The 23,094-nt window shown below is 37.0% G+C and overlaps 1 protein-coding gene across 1 annotated transcript in view; it reads right to left on the bottom strand.

The window, feature by feature from the left end:
- Positions 1-317: 317 nt before the first annotated feature.
- The window catches only part of LOC150089207 (START domain-containing protein 10-like), an 86,384-nt gene continuing 63,607 nt past the window's right edge, over positions 318-23,094 (bottom strand). Inside the window, exon 6 of the mRNA XM_090390373.1 lies at positions 318-1,311. Within this exon, the coding sequence (XP_090246499.1) occupies positions 1,087-1,311 (225 nt within the window). The 3' untranslated portion in view covers positions 318-1,086. The remainder of the gene's footprint in view (positions 1,312-23,094) is intronic.

Here is a 23,094-nt window from a genome sequence, read left to right as displayed (position 1 = left end):
AGTGGTAGCACCATATGGTTTAAAGTAAATAAGTACATAACAAATAAAACAGATCATACTGATAAAGTAAAAAGTCACTACCACTGTTGGTTCTTATATAGCTGAAAGTACTAATTTAAACAAACGTTTTTAGGTTATCTAATAAATATTAAAATTATAGCAAAGGTTGCTGCACAAGACAACATTACCCATAGGTTTATAACTATGAAATATAAAAAAATTCCATATCAGAGTTGTGGAAAATGTTTATGACTGTGCGTGACAAACTTAACTGACCTATTAAAAAGTTCTGACTGCTGTCAGGATTTTTAAAAACAAAAAACATTTTGAAATTTGAACAACATACACGGTACATTTTTAGTTAAATCTTAGAAAATAAAAAGGATACTTCACATTTCTTCAAAGAAATATTGGGTACTTAAAGATCAGGGGTGTAAAGCAACAGTTTGGAAGCACTCAACAAGAAAAAATGACTATCTACTGAACATAACAGCATCCTTTGGTAAATATGCTTCTCTCTAAAGTTCAACATTAAAGATCTTTATGCACAATTTCTATTTTTTACTATATAATTACTAAAATCACTTTGTACAGAGTGTATTTTTTTATGAGCACCAGTAGGTCCTACTGCCATCCAGCAAACACACTGAGTGCCCATTAGCACCAAAAAAAAAAAAAAAAAATACATTCTGTCTTTCCAGGTTAAACCAATAAAAGAGGGGTATGAAAAATACAAATCATACATAAATTAAATATTAATGTCATATTAAATAATACTTCTAGAAAAGATTCTTTGTGCAGGAACCTTTCCTATTTAAGTGATAATGTTTTGGCTAGTGTTAAATAAACACTTGTTGAATTACAGACAACACTACAAAAAACTGGAATGCTCCAAAGTTAAAATGACTATCCTAAGAAAGGTAGCTGACTAAATGTAAGAGGCATACATTTAAATTCAGATATATCGCTATCACAATTTTAAATCACAGTCAAGACTAAAGTAAAATCAAAAAGTAAAAGCCAAGATTAAAATTAACTAGAGAAAGACTTAATATTTCAGTTCATATTTGGCTTTTATCATTGAAGTTACTCATCATCATCAAAAAAGTCTCCAGTCTTAAAAGAATTTTCTTCTATTCCGCTTTCATCTATAGACTCTGTAGAACCAAGAAATTGATTTTTAACACAGTCTTCTAGTTTTATCTTTGGAAGAGTCATCTGCTCAGGAAACAGCCATGGTTTACATTTTGGATTGTGCTTCTTCTTCCATTTCTCATAACCATGGCATGCTTTATACAATTTCTTTGTCATCTGCAAAAAAAAAAAAAAAAAAAACTGAACACTTCTTACAGTTCTTCAAAATTGCTACATCCTATGATCAAATTTTTATACAGTTCTGATTATAAATATAGGCCTATAATCTGCAACTGATTACATTACTTAACATCTGCAACTGGTAGAGAAATTTTTACAAAAATTTCACAAAAGTTGGCTTTATTTAAAGTATGGAAAATATAAGACTATGTAAAGCTTACATGATGAAAAAACTTAAATGCAAAAATTAAAACAAGTAGTAGTAATAGGAATAATACTACATGAGAACTTGCTTATGAGAATTTCAAAAAAAAAATTACTGACAGGCAGTGCTGCAGAACTAGAATATGAAATATAGGATTATTTTGTTTGTCATTAGCATAGGCACATGATGCAAGAAAGCAAGCTTATATAGCATCAGCCAAAAAAAACCTTCTCATTTCACCCATCCACTCACTCCAAATGTTTGTTTAGTTCTGTCTTGAATCTGTTTAAGCTATCAACTTCTACAACAACAGATGGATGTTTGTTCCAGCAATCAATCACCCACTGGCTAAAGGCAAACTTCCACACATCTATCCTACAACTGTCTTTCCACAATTTGAATTTATGCCCTCTCAGGCAATCTTATTCTGAGCAAGAGGAAGAATCCCATCAGCATTGAGCATGCTCAAACCATTCAAGGTTTTATACACCTCAATCAGATCACCTCGCAGGTGCCTAGTCTCCAGGCACTGTAATTTGCAAAACTTAAGCCTTTCTTCATAAGAACAACCCTTTGTTCCATTCACTAATCTTGTTGCCCTTCTCTGTACTCGTTCCAGCATCTCTACATCCTTCTTAAAATGAGGCCTCCAGACCTGTATACAGTACTCAAGGTGTGGCCTGACCATTACCTTATTATTATTATTATTATTATTAGTCATATGATGCAAGGAAGCCTGAGGCTTTTGCTACACCAGCCAAAAAAAAAAAAAAAAAATTCCTGAGCTACCCTTGTGTGTGTGTGTGTGTGTGTGTGTGTGTGTGTGTGTGTGTGTGTGTGTGTGTGTGTGTGTGTGTGTGTGTGTGTGTGTGTGCGTGCGTGTGTGAGAGAGAGAGAGAGAGAGAGAGAGAGAGAGAGAGTCAGAAATAGAAGGGAATCACCAAGAAAGAGAAGAATACAAGGGGATAATCACCTCTTTATCCCTGTTAGAAAAATTCCTGTATAACATTGACAAGACACCATGAGCTACTCTTGCAGAGCATCTGCACTGCTCAGAAAACTTCATATCTGCCTGCACAATTACCCCCAGGTCCTTTTCATTCTCTCCCACTGTCAGCATTTCACAGTTGTTAAAATGTTTTATTATAATTTAATGGATAATAATGTTACATACCTCATTTGATGTACTAAACTGGTGATATCTTTGATTCGGTAGTTCTTCTCAAGTATTAGCATAGAATATTTTCCGTGGTATGCTGAATTTAGAATACATAACATTTCTACTTACTGTACGTGCAGTATTTTAACACTCCCTCTCCCCAGAACGCAGATTCCTAGTTTTCAATATACACAACTCTAGAACAATTCTTCGAGTAACACACTAGGTTAGTTTAATCCGTTGAACAAAACAAACACCTATCTCAATAATATTTCTTCATAAGAAGCAGACAAAAACTTTTTTGCTACCGTTTACTGAAAATACATTTTTATAATTGTAAATAAATATAAAACTGCTTTTAAGTACTTGGAAAATATTTAAAATATTACATAGTATGAAAAGTGATAACTGTCACGAATTCGTGATCTGCTTATTTGTTCCAGAATGAGCGGGGAATGCCATCATCTCAGCAAAATGTGAACATCAACAAAAACCATTTGCTCATTGTCATTTGTGCCATTGCGCTAATATAACCAGGCGACAGTATTTAATTAGTTAGTTATGCATTACATTGCGAGTCGATCATAATAGGTTTTTTTCCTTCAAATTAGTGAATTTTAGATTGCTTCACAGCGTAAATCTTTTCATTAGTAGTACTCGAAAAAAATTACTGAATTTCACTCTATGAAGATTAAAGATACAGCCCCTTTACTTGATTTAACTTTTGATAAAGAACTTTCGAGTTTATTCATTGCTGTTGATAATTTTTAATGCAAAAGATCTATTCGAAAATAGAAAAAAAAACTGTGCTTTGATATATACACTGTAAATAAACTTTACTAAATTTACTACATAAGTAATTCTTAAATGCCGCTATATATATGCTTATGGTATGAGTTCATTGATTCCAATTTTTCTGTAATCTTTCTCTCTTTGGTTTCAATGTTAACTTCAGTTTGTTCAGAGGTTTAACGATCATCCTAAATAGTGACGTACGCTCCCCAATCAGGTGATCCATTCGAACGCAGATGAGGTGAGTACGAACTCTCAATGGATTAAGGCAGGCTGGTCCAATAAAAAATAATTTTCTCAGGACCGGTGGTAGTACTGACACGTATAGGTCCATTATCCTAAGTAAAATAGTTAAGTTTATCTAACTAAACAAGAAAACTCAACCCAATTTTGATCAAAATTGGGTATAGTGTTTGGAGAGGGGCTGTTACTTTGTATAATTCCATGCATTTTACTATTAAAGCAAGTGTTTTAAGAAATTGCATCTTTAAGGTTTAAAAGTTTATTTGTCATAGAGAGTGGATTTACTGGACCAAGGTGCAGATGGGCAAGGTGATAAGGGGCCTGCAACAATGTTATTACAAGAAATTTTTAATTGTTTAATTGCATTTCATTTACTGCATTTCTGTATGAATAGTGGCAATGATGCACGAAAGCAATCTTGCATATATAATAAGTTATAAAAAAAGTACTTCCCATTTTACCTCTCCATTCCCAATAATAGTTTTTTCCTTGATTTATTCTAACTTCCTACTTGCTAAAGGCAAAGTTTTGCTTGACTGTCCAGCAACAGCAACCATCCTCCTTAGTTTGAATTTAATCCCCCCTCATATGTGTAGTCTGAACAAGAGGAAGGGTTCTATCAGTATTGAGCTTATGTAGCCCATTTAAAAGTCTTGAACACTAGTCAGACCTCCTCACAGGTGCCTAGTCTCCAAATACTGCAGTTTTCACAACTGAAGTCATTTCTGGTAAGAGTACCCTTTTGTTCCTCTCACTAAGTTGTTTTATTAATGCCTCTAAATCTGTTCATAAATATCGTGTGAATAAATTGTATAGTGTCACATAACTGAGTTAATTAAGCTACTGTTTTATACAACAATTTAATATTTCATGTACTTATGTATGCCAGTCTCCTTTTAAGGATTATATCGCTCACTGGTTGCAATAGTGCCACGACTCAAAACTATTAATTTTTGAGATAATACAACTAAAGAGGTTGGGATAGTGGACTCTACATTTATGCAATAACAGTACAAAGTGAGTTCAATATTACCTCACTAGGTGACACAAGTGTCATTATGCTATCTGAGTTTTTATTGCATCGAGAAGCATCAACAGTGGCACTTCTTCAGTGTGCCCCAACCTTGGGACTGAATGGAGCGCAGTCTGTGTGCAACAGTGATCCTTTTTTGAGTTGTGCCAGTATTGGAGTGTAATTCAACCTTTGCTTATAATATCAGTTGGCATTATTTTAGTTGAGCCACTATTGTACTAAAAATTTATTATAACAACCTATTTGTATGCTGCGGCAAACTTTCGAATCAAAACCAGTACGCACAAATTTCTTATTGTAGGTCATATGCAAAACGAGGGTGACTGTGCACACTCATTATTATAGATGTTTGTTATTTGGTTTTTAGGAGCATTAGCAACTAAGGCCATATTGCTCCAGGGATATGCGGTGGTCATTCCCTGACCTTCCCGCACCTCCGTATTTGGTGGTCACGGGCTTGAACTCCGGTCTAATCAAGAAGCGTGTGCTATGCACTGCTGCTCCTGCCCACCTGGCTACGGAGGCACCTTATTATTATAGAGAAATATTAAAAGATCGCTAAAGTCTGGTCCTGTATTTGTCCCATCACAATATGGTTCATTAGCTAGAACTGCCAGAAAGATAGGAAAACCTTTCAAGGTGACAGAGATGAGTCATTGCAATTTTTACGACCTGAAAGATTTGGCACAACGCACTTCTATGAAATTTAATAAAAATACTGATGAAGTAAAATTCGACTTTAATGATATTGCTATCTTTAAAGTAGAGAAGCAGCATCTATACTTTTTCTTTTATAAAATATCATACAAACAGGATGATTATAAATCAGTTAATGTTAAAGCTAGTAAATTAAGAAAACCTTTGGTCATTTGTAGATTTCGAATTGAAAAAAGCCTACAAGATTTCCATTCCGATTTCGAAATAGAAGCACAGTGAACAAACAATATTGGTCAACTAACAATATTGTTTGTTGAACAATAACACAATTCCCAAATGTCATGCCGGCTTTTATAAGTCTAAAATTTAATTTACAGAAGGATTAAAAGTTTCCTAAGAATGACTAAATTCTTCCATTTTGCTTGTTTGTAGACCAATAATTACGTACTAACTTCTTGTTCTTATTTATGCTTTACCACAATTATGTTCTCAAAGATTAAAATGTAGTTCATACATGTTCCTGAGTTTATGAATATAAAAAAAGCTGTTGTTTAATTTTTTTTTTTTTTTTTTTTTTTTTTGTTCTTTATCCTAATTACTTTCCATCTTTAGGAGACTCAAGTCACAAATTTCGAGTGTTTGTTGGTGCAATAGTGGCACAACTCAAAAGGGGGGGGGGGTTGATTTGATTTGATTTGATTGAGTTTTTATTGGCGCATCAGCAGCTATGGCTATAATGCGCCAAACCCTGGGGGGGGGGTAAATTTCCAAGTGTTCTGGTTACTCATAAGGGAATGATGTTGTTAGTGTAGTACCGCACAGTTGATACATTACTCTGTGGTTACTGCTTCCCATATGCAGTACTTTACATTTGTCAATGTTAAACTTCAGTTGCCACCTCTCAGCCCATCTGCTCAACTTTTCTAGATCCTGTTGCAGCAGCATACTGTCATTAGTATCATTAACAACCCTGCCAACCTTCGTATCGTCTGCAAACTTGGATATTAAGCCTCATATACCATCATCAATTAGACCGGGGTTCGAACCTGTCACCACCAAATACGGAGGATGCGGAAAGGTCAGAGAATGACCACCGCATATCCCCGAAGCAATATGGCTTTAGTTGCTAATGCTCCTAAAAACCAAATAACAAACAACCATCATCAATATCATTAATAATTACAGAAAACAACAATGGACCCAATACTGAACCCTGGGGAACTCCACTAATAACATTAGTCCACGAAGAGCAGTGTTCATTGATTACCACTTTCTGTCTTCTCCCACTCAACCATCCCTTTATTCATAGCAGCGATTTGCCTACATTGGCACACTGCTCCAATTTGTGCAGCAGTCTTCCATGTGCAACAGTATCAAAAGCCTTTCTAAGATCCAAATATATATCATCAAAATTATTCTTTGCATCAAGTTCCTTTATGTCATTCATCAATAACAGTGCAAGATTTGTTCTTTTTCAACTATAAGTCCTGAAATGAGCTATGCATATTTTTATTGCCTCAGCCAGCAGAAACTTTAAGTTAATATGGCTAGATAGTCATCAAATTGGTATGGCTTATTAAGATAATAGTATGTCTCATTAAACTTCATTTATATCAACTTACGTGTCCTTTAATTGATGTGCCTGGGTTGTCTTGATACATTCGTCATACAATGTTCGATGAAGCCAAACCTCAATCCTCCCATCAGTGCAGCATTTTCATCCATTAGTGTGAAGGGCTTTGTTCATTAAACCTCTGATATGTTGCCATTTGGTTTATAGTATATTTCACCAAAAAAAGTTGGAGAACTGTTTAATTTTTTTTTTAGTCCTCCCAGACTTGAATGCCATACAACTAAGAAATATGGAGTCATACAAGCAGTGTTTATTGTTACTGTGGCATTGAGTTTCACCACTACAAATTTTAGCAGTGGTTGGCCATTTTGTGCTAATCTAACCATTTCTATTAGCCCCATGACTTGGAGAAGGGAGGAGAGAGAGAGAGAGAGAGAGAGAGAGAGAGAGAGAGAGAGAGAGAGAGAGCACTATGCCATCCAAACTAAATTATACCATATTCTCTGACGTTATCTGTCCTTTGTTCTATATGCATACATTCTGTATCATTCTCTGTTATTCTGGAATGGATGCATTGTGTCTTAGTTAAGGTGCTAGATTGTGTTTGTCACTGGATGTTGTTAGCTGTACTTTGAAGTGTATATATGCTGAATCTGAAAGCCAGCCTGCTGGACAACTACATCAGACATTAAATGATGTGTGTCTTGGCATCTATAGGAACAGAATAAATTTCACAAACACACATTATACTCTAATGTGCATTGGGGCATCTCACCCATGGGAAGTAATGATTAATTCCACATGTCACATGAGAGATAGGTGGCTAGTACCAGTTAAAAGTAGGATACATAGAGGCATGCACACTCAATGACAGAGAGAACAGAATAGGATGAGAAAGGACCTAGATTCCTTCAGAAGAGCTGTATTGCCACATAGCAGATCCATTTGGCAGAAAGAGCGGGATAAAAAAAAAGGTAAACTGCAGCCATTATCAAACCAATGCAGGATGGAAGCCTCCTCAATGATTCATGCTGAGGGAAATGGACCACAATCTGCCACGCTGGTCCAGTGCAGATTGGCAGATCGGCCATATTTAGCAGTCAGGGGCTTGAACCCCGATCTACTCAAAGAGCGTGTGCTACTGCACTCCTGCTCTTGACTACTCTGTAGTAGACTACGGAGGTTTACATAGAGTGGGATACCCAAAATCAACTGCTGAAAATCTCATATGGAAGACAGAAGGTAATGTGACTACTTGTCTTAAACCACATAGGACCACAAATAAACTACCAGAGGATGTCAACAGTTGAAACAGATAGGAAGAGAAAATCACAAAGGAACCCTTAATGTGAAGCTGTTTACAAGCAATGCAGATCACCATCTATTCTGGTACAGAGAAAGTAAGCTTCCCTGTAACTAGATACATTAACTTTAAACTAGGGTCTGTAACTTTTACCTTAGCACTCATAAACTACCAAAGCAACTCATCCTAAACAAGAAGAATTATTACAACAATATATTTCATATCAGAAATTGACCAACAAGAGATGATCACATGATTTTTTTCAAGGTGATTCAATGTGAGAGAGGGTGTGTGGCAGTCTTGTGAAGTGATGTAATAAACATACCACTGACATGCTCTCTGCCTACTTTTGCTGAGATTTAGCCCAAAAACAGAATTAAGAATAAATGAAAAAGGGGCCTGTGGTACTGGATTCCATGACAAAAGAATTAAGAATATTATTTTTTGGTGTAAAGAACATTAGTTTTACAGGACCCAATCTCAAAATTTCAGTTATCAAGTTAACAAGAATTTTAAAGCATTATTATACTATGGAGGTTTTGATAGGGTGATTGTTGTAGTTTGAAATAAAGAGATTCAATTTTTCAATGTTTGAATTATCAAGAGTCTACTGTAATAATAAAAATAATAAAATAACAAAAAACAACAACAACACAACCACCCTGTGCACTTGGTAGCAGTACCAGTCACGGGGTGGGACCCCCACATCAGGGAGAAATAATATAACAACAATAAAAATAATATTAATAACAACAACAGCAACAATAATGGTATTTAATTATATAACCACTCAGAATTTCTTGTTTATTCATAGATGATGAATGATACCAGTGATTCTAGTAAACATTTTCTTTATGCTATGAAAGCTTGTTGTCTTGCTGTTTTGTTTATTAATATTAATAAATACCATATAAATATTTTCAACATCCTTGGAAAATGGTTCCTAAAACTTATATATGTCAAAGTGGAGAAAAATGGTAGCATTGTGTTAACTTAAACAAAGACTCGAGATCTTGAAAATAATTGAGAGAGATTACAACCACAATGAGTCAGTAAGATAATTTAATGTTTGTTTGCATACTTACAATATTATGGCACAGAATTCTCTGGTTCTAAAATCTTCTGAGACCAGTAAGGTAGAGTTGTGTAATGGGCTTGAGTACAGGCATACCCTTTTTCAGCAAAAATTGGAACAGTATCATATATACACAAGTATCATTATTATTATTATTCTAACCAGTAGGATTATCTTATTACACTCTAAATATGAGGGACATTTGAGAAGTTCATATGAAGGGTTATTTGAGGAATCTGGTAAAATGTTACTTTTCAGCATAGTCCCCTTTGGATTTAATACACTTTTGCCACCAATGCTGCAATGCATTGAATCCAGCTGCAAAGAAAGTTTTCTCTTGGGCTTCCAGGAATGCTTCCACTGCAGCAATGGCATCGCTGTCAGTTGGAAAATTGATGCTAGCAAGTATTTTTTCAAATTAGGATATAGGTGAAAGTCCAGTAGTGCTAAATCTTGTGAATATGCAGAATAGTCCACGATTTCATAGCCACACTTTTCATACTAGACAAGTGTCTTGTCTAGTATGAAAAGTGTAGCTCTGAAATACTAGACATACTATGACATACTTGTGAGCAGGTGCATTGTCCTCCTTTGCTGAGTTTTCCTCGACATTTGTCTTTGATGTTTTCATGCAAACACCTTACACGGCCTGTGTAATATGACCCTGCAACTATCTGGCCTTTCTGAAGGTAATCCACTGGAAACACTCCATCAGCATCCCAAAAACCTGATGCTATCAACTTGCCAGAAGAAGGAACTGACTTGCTTTCTTTGGAAGGGTAGGGGGGAGAAAAACTATTTTACACTATCTGGACTGCTCCTTTGTAATGGACCCACATCTCATCCATGGTCACAAACTTTGCAAGTAATTTGCTGGATCTGCTTGAAAATGATGCAAATGTTCATTTGCCTTGACAACTTGTGAATTTTTTATTTGCTGTCAACAACTTTGAAACCCATTGTGCGGACACCTTTTTCACAGCATGAACCTCTATTATTATGTAGTACACACATTCAGATGAGATACCCAAGACACTGGCAATGTACTGAACTGTCACTCATCACTGGATTGTGCACACTATCAACAACTTCTAGAGCAATGAATACTGCAGGTCTTTCAGGTTCTCCCTCCCTTGTTTAAATTCTGCAACTGTGGAACAAGAAAGAGCATCCCCCCAATGTTGTAACCATATCCTTAACCTGACTAATCACGGTGTTATTCTTTTAAACTTTCTCTCCCCATACGCCAGTAACTCACATTGTTTCCCACACAACGGAACTCTTTCATCTTTTACCTCTAGATCACCTGCTGACCATACCTTTTAACTGCTACATACCGACCCCCTTCACCAAAATTGCCTTTGGCTTACTGCACACTAACTGATTTATTATTATTATTACAATTAGCCATATGATGCAAGGAAGCCTGAGGCTTTTGCTGCACCAGCCAAAAATAAATTTCTAAGTTTACAAATTTTATAAATTTCTGTGGAGAGAGAGAGAGAGTTGTTGTTGTTGTTATTTGGTTTTTTAGGAGCATTAGCAACTAAGGCCATATTGCTCCGGTGCGGTGGTCATTCCCTGACCTTTCCGCATGTTCCGTATTTGGTGGTGACGGGCTCGAACCCCGAGAGAGAGAGAGAGAGAGAGAGAGAGAGAGAGAGAGAGAGAGAGAGAAGGGAATCATCAAAAAAGAGAAGAATGATGATATCCAGCTCAGGACCCTGGGTGTGCCAAGCCCATACTCACCAGATGTGAGCCCCTGGTAGTGGCAAATGATTCAATAAAGCAAGCTTATAGAGCATCTTTCCTCATTCACACAACTTTGTTGACTTCAGGACTTGTAATTAAAAAAAGACATTAGTGAAACTACATGAAATTTGGCAGGTTACTATTTGAAGTGTTATACACTGAAATGACAGAATTCATGGGATACCTGATTTCTGGGCAACATGACGCTGTTACCCCTCTCGCTAGCAGACGGACCCATTACTTGGCAGGTATATAGGTACATAACAACACTGCATTCAGGTAGACGGTAATTCCGTGTCAGTATGGATAAATGTTGCAAGTTAACCGACTTTGAAAGAGGGACAATAGTAGATGTCAGACGCATAGATCACTCTATTGCAGAGGTGGTACAGAAATTGTGGTATCCCCGTTTGACAGTATCAAGAGTGTATCAGGAATACACTATTTCCAGAATAACATCTCATTGTGGACAGCACTGTGGGTGGAGAAAGGTGGTAGATGAATGTGGCCATCGACTTCTGTCTCACATTGTTTCAGCCAACCAGAGAGCGACAGTGGCACAAATTACTGCTGACTTCAACAAGGGAAGTGCCAGAAATGTCTCCACCAAGACGAAAAAATAATTTTGATATCATATATTTGGATTTCAGGAAAGCTTTTGACACTGTTGTGCATGGAAGACTATTGTACAAATTGGAGCAGAATGGTATTAAGGGTAAGTTGCTACAATGGATAAAAGGATGGTTAAGTGGGAGAAGACAGAGGGTGATAATCAATGGGTGCTGCTCTTCTTGGAATAATGTTATTAGTGGAGTCCCACAGGGTTTGGTGTTAGGTCCATTGTTGTTTTGTATATTTATCAATGATATTGATGAAGGCTTAATGTCGAAGTTTGCAGATGATACAAAGGTTGGCAGTGTTGTTAATGACAGTAATGGCAGTGTGCTACTGCAACAGGATCTAGATAATTTGGGCAGATGGGTTAAGAAGTGGCAACTGAAGTTTAACCTTGACAAATGCAAAGTACTGCATATGGGTAGAAGTAACCCTAGAGAAACGTACCAACTGTGTGGTACTACACTTAAGGTGGTAGAAAATGAAAAAGACCTGGGAGTAATTGTCCAGTCAGATATGAAGTTTTCTGAGCAATGCAGACAGGCTGCCAGGGCAGGTCATGGGGTTTTGTCAATGATATATAGGAATTTTGCTAGCAGGGAAAAGGAGGTGATTATCTCTCTGTATAAGGCAATGGTCAGGCCATGCCTTGAGTACTGCGTACAGGTCTGGAGGCCTCATTTTAGGAATGATGTAGATTTACTTGAGTGTGTACAGAGAAGGGCAACAAGATTAGTGAGGGGAATGAAGGGATCCTCTTACCAAGAGAGGCTTAAGTTCTGCAAATTGCAGTGGCTGGAGACTAGGCACCTGCGCGGTGATCTGATTGAGGTATATAAGGCCTTGAATGGGTTGAGCACACTGAATTCTAATGGGATCCTTCCACTTGTTCAGATTACGAACCTAAGGGGGCATAAATTCAAATTATGAAAAGACAGATGTAGATTAGATGTGCGGAAATTTGCCTTTAGCCAGCGAGTGGTTAATTTCTGGAACAAACTTCCATGTGTCGTTGTGGACACATAGGTTGAATAAATTTAAGGAAGAACTGGACAGGCATTTGGAGGGAATGGTGTGATTTTTTTTTTTTGGCTGATGCTGCATAAGCTCATACACTTGCTTTCTTGCATCAAATGCCACTGCTACTACTACTACCATCAGGCGATCATTAGCCGCAATAGGTTGGAGCTGCTGACCCACCAGAGTCCCCACACTGCTAACACTATGAAACAGGACTGACTCTATGCCTCAAATAGGCAAAAGAACATCGGCACTGGACCTTAGATGATTGCAGATGGGTCTCCTGGTCCGATGAGTCCTATTTCCAGTTATTTCGAGCAGACAGGAGGGTGCGTATCTGGCGGAAACTGCATGAAGCTATGCTGGCACACGTTGGGACCCCTGGTATGTCTAGATGCATCTCTGAATGGTCCAGGTTATGTGTCCATCCTTACAAACCATCTGCATCCCTTCACGGTCATCGTGCATCCACATGGCAATGAACTCTTCCAGCAGGACAATGCACCTCCCCACAGAGCCACGGCGACTAGAACATGGTTTGACAAGCATTCCGCAGATTTTACCACCATGGAATGGCCTCCCAGTTCATCAGACATGAACCCTGTGGAGCATCTTTGGGATACTGTGGAAAGGTCCATTAGAGCTTTGGATCCTCCACCCAGGAATGCGAAAGAATAATGACAGTGGTGCAGCAAGTACGGATGGAAATACCCGTGGAATGCTTTCATGAACTAGTGGACTCAATTCCTCGCTGTGTGACTGCCCTTATCCAGGTGAAAGGTGGGCCGACCCATTACTAGGTAGGTATTCCCATGATTTCTGTCCACTCAGTGTACATTAAGTACAAAAATTTTTAACACGGTACCACTACCCTTTCATACTCAGCCCACGAACTTTTCAAGTGCCCCTTCTTGTACATACAGAATTCATGTACATACGGAATTCATGTTCCAGCTATTGGATATTTTATTAAGGCTTAGCTGTATACAATAGTTTTCAAAATTCAGATAGCCAACATATCTGGATAACCTAAGATCCTGTTCCCTAGCCATTCTAGATAACCAAGCTTTTTACTCTATATTATCTGTAAAGAGTAGAATGAATACTGTTTATTCTTTATTACAAGGAACTAACTAGCATCTAAAATTCTGAAAGAATTTTCAATTTTAACAATAACTTCCAAAAAAGATTATCTGTATTTAATGAAGCCAGGTTTAGTTTATCTTCCAGTTTTGAGATTTGAACACATGGTAATCCGAATTATAATGATAATAATCTACTCAATATTATCTTGATTATTTAAAAGATTTACAAAGTATTTGACTTATTACATAATTATCCTTTCCTGTTATTTCTTATCCTTTCAAACTTCGAAAGGATACAGGAGATTCATATAAATTCAAATAAAGGAGATTCATAGAGAAATTCAACTAGATGGCCATGCATGTCTGTTCAGTATTACTGAAAAATAAAAAGTGCAGGCAGTTTTAGTGATCTGAAATAAAAGATGCTGTTTGTTGGAATAAATGGTGCTATCTGTTGAACCAGTAAAACTGTAGTTTAAAACAAATACATACACTTGAATGCTCCAGACAAGCAAATAAATGTACACTGCATTACAATTCACTAGAGCATAATATAATATTTCTCTAAATGTATAAGGTGTCAAACCTGATACATGTAGAGAAAAAGGGATACTTGTGGAAAACAAATCAATCTTCAGGAAAGCTAAACATTCCCAATATTATTTTAAAGAGCAAATAATAATTATTATTACTATTATTACTTATAGTAATAATAGTAAAGTAGTTATTGGTCCAAACTAGATTTCAAACAGGCCAAGATTAAAAAACTTGCTTCTTGTACAAATTGTAGTAGAGCATTCTGGTGTCTTTCCAAAGCTGCTGGCCACAACATTTGCCCATCTCTATTCCTATCTCTGGCAAGATCAGATGGTTCCATTACCACTTCAGCCATGGATGGAAATACCTTCCAACTCAAGTATTGATGATCTTGGTAAATCACTTCCTACCGTTCCCAGAGCACTCCATTCAATGCCTCTTGTGGTCTTCCATCAAAAGACGTCAGAAGGATTTTGAACAATCTTAATGCTAAGAAAGCTCCAGGTACTGATGGTATTTCTGCACTTGTTCTCAAATCTGTGCTCCTGAACTTAATCCTGTTCTGTGTCGCCTTTTTCACTTTCTTATTCCAAAGGTGTTTTCCCTTCTGCTTGGAAATTTGCTCATATCCAGTCAGTTCCTAAAAAAAGGGTGACAAATCCCTCCCATCCAATTATTGTCCCATTGCACTTACCTCTACTCTTTCTAAAGTAATTGAGAAATCCATTAACCACCAACTGCTAAACTATTTTTAAACATTCCATCTGATCAACAATTGCCAATATGGTTTCTGTCAGTATCAATCCACTGGTGTTATAATGGCTTATGTTACCCATCTGTGGGTAAAATTTAATAGATAAGTTTGGTGAAACTCAAGCAGTTTGCTCTTGACATTTCAAAGACTTTTGATCATGTTTGGCATAAAGATCTTCTAAATAAGCTTCTATCTTATGGCCTGCCAACAGTTTTTTTGTAATTGGGTGTCCAGTTTTCTTTCTGACCACTCACTGCAGATGATGGTAGATGGCTCTCTGTCTTCTAACTTCACTAATTCTGATGTTCTTCAAGGTTTAGTTCTTTCTCCCACTCTTTTCCTCTTGTATATTAATGATACTCTTTCACTGACCAGAAATCCTGTCCATAGTTTTGCAGATGATACCACATTGCATTCCACCTTCCAGTTTGAGAAACCTTGCCCTGCACAAACAGCTGCAACTTCTTGAATATCCACTACCAATTTCTTAAATGCTGATCTCCAGGTAATTCTGTAGTGGGACAAAGATAACTTAGTTGATTTCCATCATTCTAGAACTCAGTCCTATCTTATGTGCGGAAATTTGCCTTTAGCCAGTGAGTGATTGATTGCTGTAACAAACTTCCATCTGTCATTGTAGAAATTGATAGCTTAAATAGATTCAAGGAAGAACTTGATAAACATTTGGAGCAAGTGGATGGGTGAAATAAGGGATTTTTTTTTGGTTTTTTTTTGGCTGATGCTAAAGAAAGCTTGCTTTCTTGCATCATGTGCCTTTGCTAATGCTAAAAAAGGATTCTACTCCTATGCTTATCTCCGACGACACTCTGATTTCTAGGGAAGATCATATATCTCTACTGGGGATTACCCTAACTTCTAATCTTCCTTGGAATAAGCATATTGCAAATATTGCTTCATCTGCATCTAAAAAACTGGATTTTCTCTTTTGCTCTTGACATTACTTTTCTTTCAAACAGCTGTTCACTCTGTACAAATTGCAAATCCACCCTACCATGGAAAATCACTGCTCTAGATGTGTGAACATCTAGAGCGGTGCCCCTAAAACTTCTCTCAGACTTCTAGATTCCATTCAAAAGAGGGTGTTTGGGTTAATTAATAACTCATCTCTAACAGTTTCTACACTCTCTGTCTCATAGATATTCTGTTTCTGCTGCATGTCTTTTCTATGGATACTTCATTGGGTACTGTTCTTCTGAACTGGCTTCTATAATTCCCCACTCACTCACTCTCTCTCTCTCTCTCTCTCTCTCTCTCTCTCTCTCTCTCTCTCTCTCTCTCTCTCTCTCTCTCACAAGTATCTTCTTTCATCTTCTCAACCTTCAGTCCCTGCACACTACTAAGTACCATAGGTTCTAATACCTCTTGTTTTGGGATTTTCTTAATAAAAAAAAAAGTAATAGTAAGCAAATGATGCAAGAAAGCAAGCTTATAAAGCTTCATCTGTCCATCCTCTCTAACAACATGTCTAATTTGCAAAGTTTTTCAAATTACAGTGTCTGGAGACTAGGCACCGGCGAGGTGATCTGATAGAGGTGTATAACGTCTTGAATGGTTTGAGCATGCTCAATGCTGATGGGATTCTTCCTCTTGCTCAGAATAATCACCTGAGAGGGCATAAATTCAGATTGAGGAAAGACAGAGATGTAGGAGAGATGTGCGTAAATTTGCCTTTAGCCAGCGGGTAGTTGGTTGGTGGAACAGACTTCCATCCCTTGTTGTGGAAGTTGATAGCCTAAATAAATTTAAGGCTCAGCTGGACAGGTATTTCGAACGAACAGAGGGGTGAAATGGAAGTGTTTTTTTTTTTTTTTTTGGCTGATGCTGCATAAGCTTGCTTTCTTGCATCATATGCCTCTACTAATGCTAATGCCAATTCCTGTATATCACTGACAGAACCCCATGGGCTCTTCTAGCAGCCTATCTGCACTGCTCATAGGACTTCATGTTAGAATGTATAACTACCTCTAGGTCTTTTGCCCCTAGGTTTCTCTCATTCTCCACCACCTTGAGCGTGGTACCACCCAATTGCCATGTTATTCTGGGATTACTGCTATCCATATGCAGTACTTTGCCCTTAATGTCAAACCTCAACTGCCACTTATCAGCCCATCTGCCTAATTTTTCTAGGCCTTGCTGTAGTAGTAGGCCTTGATTCCTATCATTAACCACCTTGCCCACCTCTGTATCATCTGCAAAATTACATATTAAGCCTGATATTCCTTCAGCAGTATTGTAAACAGTAAGGGCCTAGCTATGAGTCTGAGGGACTCCACTAATAACATTAGTTCACTAAGAGCAGTGCCTATTTATAACCAGGTCAGTCTTCTGCCTCTCAACCATCCCTTTATCCACAGCAATAACTTTAAATAGAATAGAATAGAATCTTTAATTGCAGCATGACATACATACAATTAGTCCCGTCAAGGCATGGTGGTGCCAGAGTTTACAACACATATTTACAAAAGAGATACACATGAGAAAAACATGTTACATGATATACATCAAGATTATTGGAAGGCAAAAGCACGGTTGTATATTTGCAGTTCAACAAGGATTGCCCTCCTGTATTGTTTGTTGTTGCTAACTGTGTAGTTCTGAGAGCTGGGGGAAGGTGGAGTTTGATGCTGGCCCATTTTAACAGCCAGAATTCTGCAGCAAATATCTTTTTAAGATTGGGTTCAGCAGCTGAGGCCCATATCTCTGAAGCATATAGTACTGTTGGGTATAGGTTTGATACGATGTATCTTTTTACCAGGTGTGGAGCAGCTGTTGCTTGGCAGCCCAATGTAGTGAAGTCAGCCTCGAATGTACGAGGTTAACATGTTTGTTGAAGGATAGCTTGGAGTCGAAAATGACCCCCAGATCTTTGTGCGTTTGAAAACTTGGAACTGAGGAGCCATTGAGCACAGGATCCAACATTGTTGGGCTGCCCTTTAGTGAAAAAATGATTTGTGCCGAGTTCAGGGGGTTAATTTGGAGGTTGAATGCATTAAGGTAGTCAGCCATGTCCTATAGTTTCCTATTGATTTGCTTAGTGGTTTCAGCTGCCGAGTCAGATGGCAATATCCTAATAAGGAGCTTGACATAGTCAGCATATGTGAAATTTGCCTCTAATGGCATAATGCTCAAATTTGTACAGGAAACTTTTGGTGCATCAGTGTCAAAAGCTTTACAGATAACTAAATATATAATTTCAAAATTGTTTGTATCCAATTTGTATGTTACTGCATCACAGTAGCTAATCAGATTGGTCAGACAAGATCACTCCTTAAAAAGGGGGTGATCAATTGTTGTCTGACCAGGATTATCTCAACAGGAATAGAATTACTATTGAGATAATCCTGGAATACTTCTTTAACCACTGATTCCAGTATTTTCCCTAGAACTAAAGTCAAGCTTACAGGTTTATAAGTGCCCATGTTTCATCTGCACACCTCCAATCTATAGGAACTTCTCCTGAATCAAAAATGCTCTCATAATTATAGCCAAGGGTTTGCTAAACTCTTTTTCTGCTTCTTTTAAGTTAACTGGATAGACATTTAGCTTCCTGTTATAACTTTGTGTACTTCTGGTGTGGCGCCTCCGTAGCCAGGTGGGCAGGAGCAGCAGTGCATAGCACACACTTCTTGATTAGACCGGGGTTCAAGCCAATGCCCACCAAATACGGAGGATGCGGAAAGGTCAGGGAATGACGACCGCATATCCCCGGAGCAATATGGCCTTAGTTGCTAATGCTCCTAAAAACCAAATAACAAACAAACAAACAAACTTCTGGTGTTCCAATCCCAAAAAAACTTCTTCAAGCATGACTGCAGAATAGAGAATATTTAATTTGTACCATTCGTATCTAGTGTGCCAATATTTTTCATCCCTTTCCTTCTAATGATAAGCAAAGAATTCTTTGCTATTTTTCTTTGCATTCCTATCCAAGGACTCCGGTGGGCCTACCATTTAAGAAATAGTAGTGAAGAAATTGCTTTTGTCATCAACGAAGCTCTGGTTGGGCTGACGATCAGATTCATTTGTGAAAATCCTCATTCACATTCACTTAATGAAATTGGTATCGTACTCAGAGCATTCATCAAATGCTCTTCAATTTTTCCAAAACCGTCTTTTCGATTAGTTATTCTGGAAATCCACAAATTGCATCTCTTTCATTTAACTGAAGTCTAATTGGCAATTTTCTAACTTCACTCTCACCAAATTCCAACATTTTTATGTTTAGAAGGTTTAATACCTTCGCTGTCCTTATTTTCCTTCTCTCATCATCGATATTATCACTAGTTCTAAAATTTGAATTTTTTTCTTTTCTTTTCTTTTTTTTTAACTGTCCAAAGTGTCATTGTCATTTGGATATTCAGCTATTGCGACCATGTAAACAGAGATAGGCAAAATTTATGGAAAAATGTGGATAACGCACTTCCACGAAATAACAGATGATTATTTGTTGGGGTAAAAGTCTCAAACAGAGCACTTACAGTTGATTCACAGTGGGGTCCAACCTACGGCCCGAGTGGAAAGTGACTACAGCATTTTAAATTTTGCTAATTATCAAAAATATTTTCTCATTAAATGTTTTGTTTAGTAAATGTAATCATGTAGTATACTTAATAAAATTTTCAAATATTTTCAATTTTAGGTGTATCATTATTTTTATTTATTTACCTTATATTCATCATAAGCAGTGATCTTTTAGGTTGTAAATTTTCTAAAGTGAGCATTTAAAGGCTAAAGTAAGGTACTTTTTTGAAAAACAAAAGGAAGTCATATTTTTATAATTTTAATAAAATCTAAAAAATAAATTAGTGACATAGATTTGTTACACATAAAAGTGTTGGGAATTTGCATTATTTATATATAGCCGGAAAATAAAAAACGTAATATGGAAACAGAAACTTCCTTTTACATGTAACAAGATGTGGAAAATGTAATGCGCTAATTTTTCTTGAATCACTCAGTGTGGCCCCCCAATAGAAATATAACTTTGAATATGGCCCCAGTACGAGAAAAAGTTGGACACCACTGCAGTAGAAGGTGGGCCAGAGCCCACTGGGAATACCCCCTTGATCTGCTCACTGTTGACCAAGGCAACTTCTCTGTATGTGGGACAGGTAGTTGGATAGATTTGACCAGGTGCCCCTAAGTTGTAGAATGGTAATCCCTTTAGCTCTCTCAATTCTTGCTTAGCAGCAGCACTAATTTCCTAAATTGCCTGAAGGCCAGAAGTGCGAACAGTGTGTACCCAGTTAAGTCTCTCCTAAGCCGATTGTTATATGAAAATTTTCTTCGCTCAACGGAAACTATTTTAAATGTAATTTCCAAGGGGAATTTAAAAAATTTTGCTATAAAAGGAGTTTGTTAAACAGAAGTCCGAATGAGTAATTCAAAATTCTAAAAATGGTTATAAAGTTTTATATAGAAAATATCTTAACAATAGACAGTGAAAAATGCAAATTTAGTTAAATAACATTAAGCTTATTTGAATAGTAGGTAAACATGTGAAAAAAGTTTACAGAATATTACAAATTTCGAAGTGTACTGCATCCAAAGTCACTGTTAATAAAGATGACAGTACACCATACGGTTGCGTACCATCCCAAAAAAAGCACTGGAATTATTTATTCAATTTTTTTTATCTCATGGGCAGGAAAAATTACAAAAGTGTATAAAATTACAAAAAGAGAGAGGAGTCAGGCATAACATCAGCAAGTTTTACCTTTTGGGCATCATTGCCAGAATTAATTCTCCAGCTGACAAGAATTGCGCTGTGGAAGTATACTTTAACGTTGTGAAAACCAGCATTATGTTTGAACCTATTATAGCACCCATGGCTTTCTACGAACTTGACTTGGGGTTCACTGTACTTATCCTTAATATCTTCATAAATACTTCTTGCTTTTACTTGAATGGCCATTAGACTCAGGGGCACTCACTTCTAAATCTGATTTTCCATCCATATTATTAATAGCTTTTCCATCTTTGATATAGCACCTGAATGCTTTTTGTGATCACTGTTGATCTTAAATGTGTCGATCCTTTAACATGTTCTTTTATACATGCACTGTCCCTTAAAATAATATTCACTGTTGAAGCAGTGAGACCTAATTCTGTGCAATAGATGACAAACTTTTTCCTGCTTTGTACTTCTTAATTAATCATCTTCATTTCTAAATCAATTTTGTTTCGTTTCCTAGCACTGCCAGCACTTGCACTTTCCATTGGTCCCTTTCCCTTCACCATTGTAATAAGTAAATAGGAATGAAGAGAAGATTCTGAAAATTTATTTATGTTTTTTATATGATTGAATATTTCAGTGAAGGGAGAACTCATTTCGCCATAATACTGTAACATAAAAACCCACAGAATTCCAGTTACCAGTATTATTGCAAATGCAATAAAATCGAGTTTACTATCTGTTTATAATAGATTGCGCTACGAGAAAAGCCCAATAAATCGGAAGGTGCAAATTGTTTTTATTTTTTTATGGTAATGACCTCCAGAAATGTGTTTTAGAAAAATATCACAAAGGCATTTAAAATTGATTCTTATAACGGAATATATGATAATGATGAAAGTGTAGTGCAATTTCCATTATAAAAATAACCTTTTAGAGAGATAAATAGCTTAAGATATTTTCACAATACCTCCATTTATTCCTAGGGGATGCAATATACGTTTGCACAATTTTTTAAAGTTTGCACCAGCTGGCAAAAACTTACGTAATGTCGAATTTCCATAATTCGAGTATTAGCCAGGGAGTGGTTGTATATCTTAAAGTGGATCCTACATCAATATATTATGATCGCTGCTACCTGTGGTTCCTTTATCTGGATATTCTTAATACATGATGAGTCACTACTGATAATCAGATCAAGAGTATTACTTTCTCTTGTTACCTCTGTAACGTGCCACTGTAGAAAGCAGTCATCCAATAAATTCAGAAAATTTCTACTACCGTGTGAGTGACCAACCCACAAGTTCCAATGAATATCTGGATAGTTAAAGTCCCCCATTATATGACATTTCAATCTACTAGCCCTTCCTGCCTGTCTGTGTGGTGGTTCATTATACCCATCACAGTCATTTAGCCTATAGCAAACTCCTACTCTCATTTAGTTTTCCTAGTACTTATGTTACATCAAAATGACTCAATATTCCACTGGCCACCCATATCATCTGGGTGCATTGCCTTAGATCCTATGTGCTTCTTAACCAAGAGCATTATTCCTCCACCCTCTCCTGCCCTGCCTCTCCTTCCTATACACATTGTACTCACCATATTCATATTCCACATTGTTTATGTCACATTTGCTCCATGTTTCTGATATCCCTAATATGTCCATGTTTGTTGACTTAACCAGTGCTTCAAATTCATCAGATTTGTTTACTGTACTCCTAGTATTAGTGTACAAGCAAGTATACATGCATATGTTTTTTGCTTTCAGTAACCCTAACACAGCCCATGTATTTGCTTTTCCTACGAAGACACCCCCCCCCCCGTCCAGCAGACCTCATAATCTCCAACACCTCACTCAGACTACTATGTCCCAGTAGACACAGTGCAAGAATCAATTTGGTCTCTATTTGCAACTGCCTTTAAACTGTTATTTAGTGTATTGCTCTATTCAAGCAGTTTTCCAACTCAACACTGCCTCAACGGCATCAGCAAATATTCTTGTATCCCTTTATTTAAATGTATACCATCCCAATAAAAACAGTCTCACCTATTAACAGGCACAGACCATGCTGGGAACAATTCTACCCTATGAACCTTGCACATTCTATCCAGGGCCAAATTGATTGACAAAGCTTTCATCATATACTCCCTCCTATCATGTCTGAACAGAATTGCTAACACTTTCAAATTTAATCCTAATTCACGACTATTTTTTTCCTCAATATTGCGCTGTACTCATTAAGTAAATGCTCAGATCTCCTATTCTTAATATCATTAGC

This window comes from Mastigoproctus giganteus, chromosome 2 (genome assembly GCF_048544385.1).
Source record: "Mastigoproctus giganteus isolate SK-2022 chromosome 2, ASM4854438v1, whole genome shotgun sequence".
Taxonomy (NCBI): domain Eukaryota; kingdom Metazoa; phylum Arthropoda; class Arachnida; order Uropygi; family Thelyphonidae; genus Mastigoproctus; species Mastigoproctus giganteus.
Note: the sequence above shows the minus strand (reverse complement) of the source record. Positions and strands in the feature narration are given on the sequence as shown.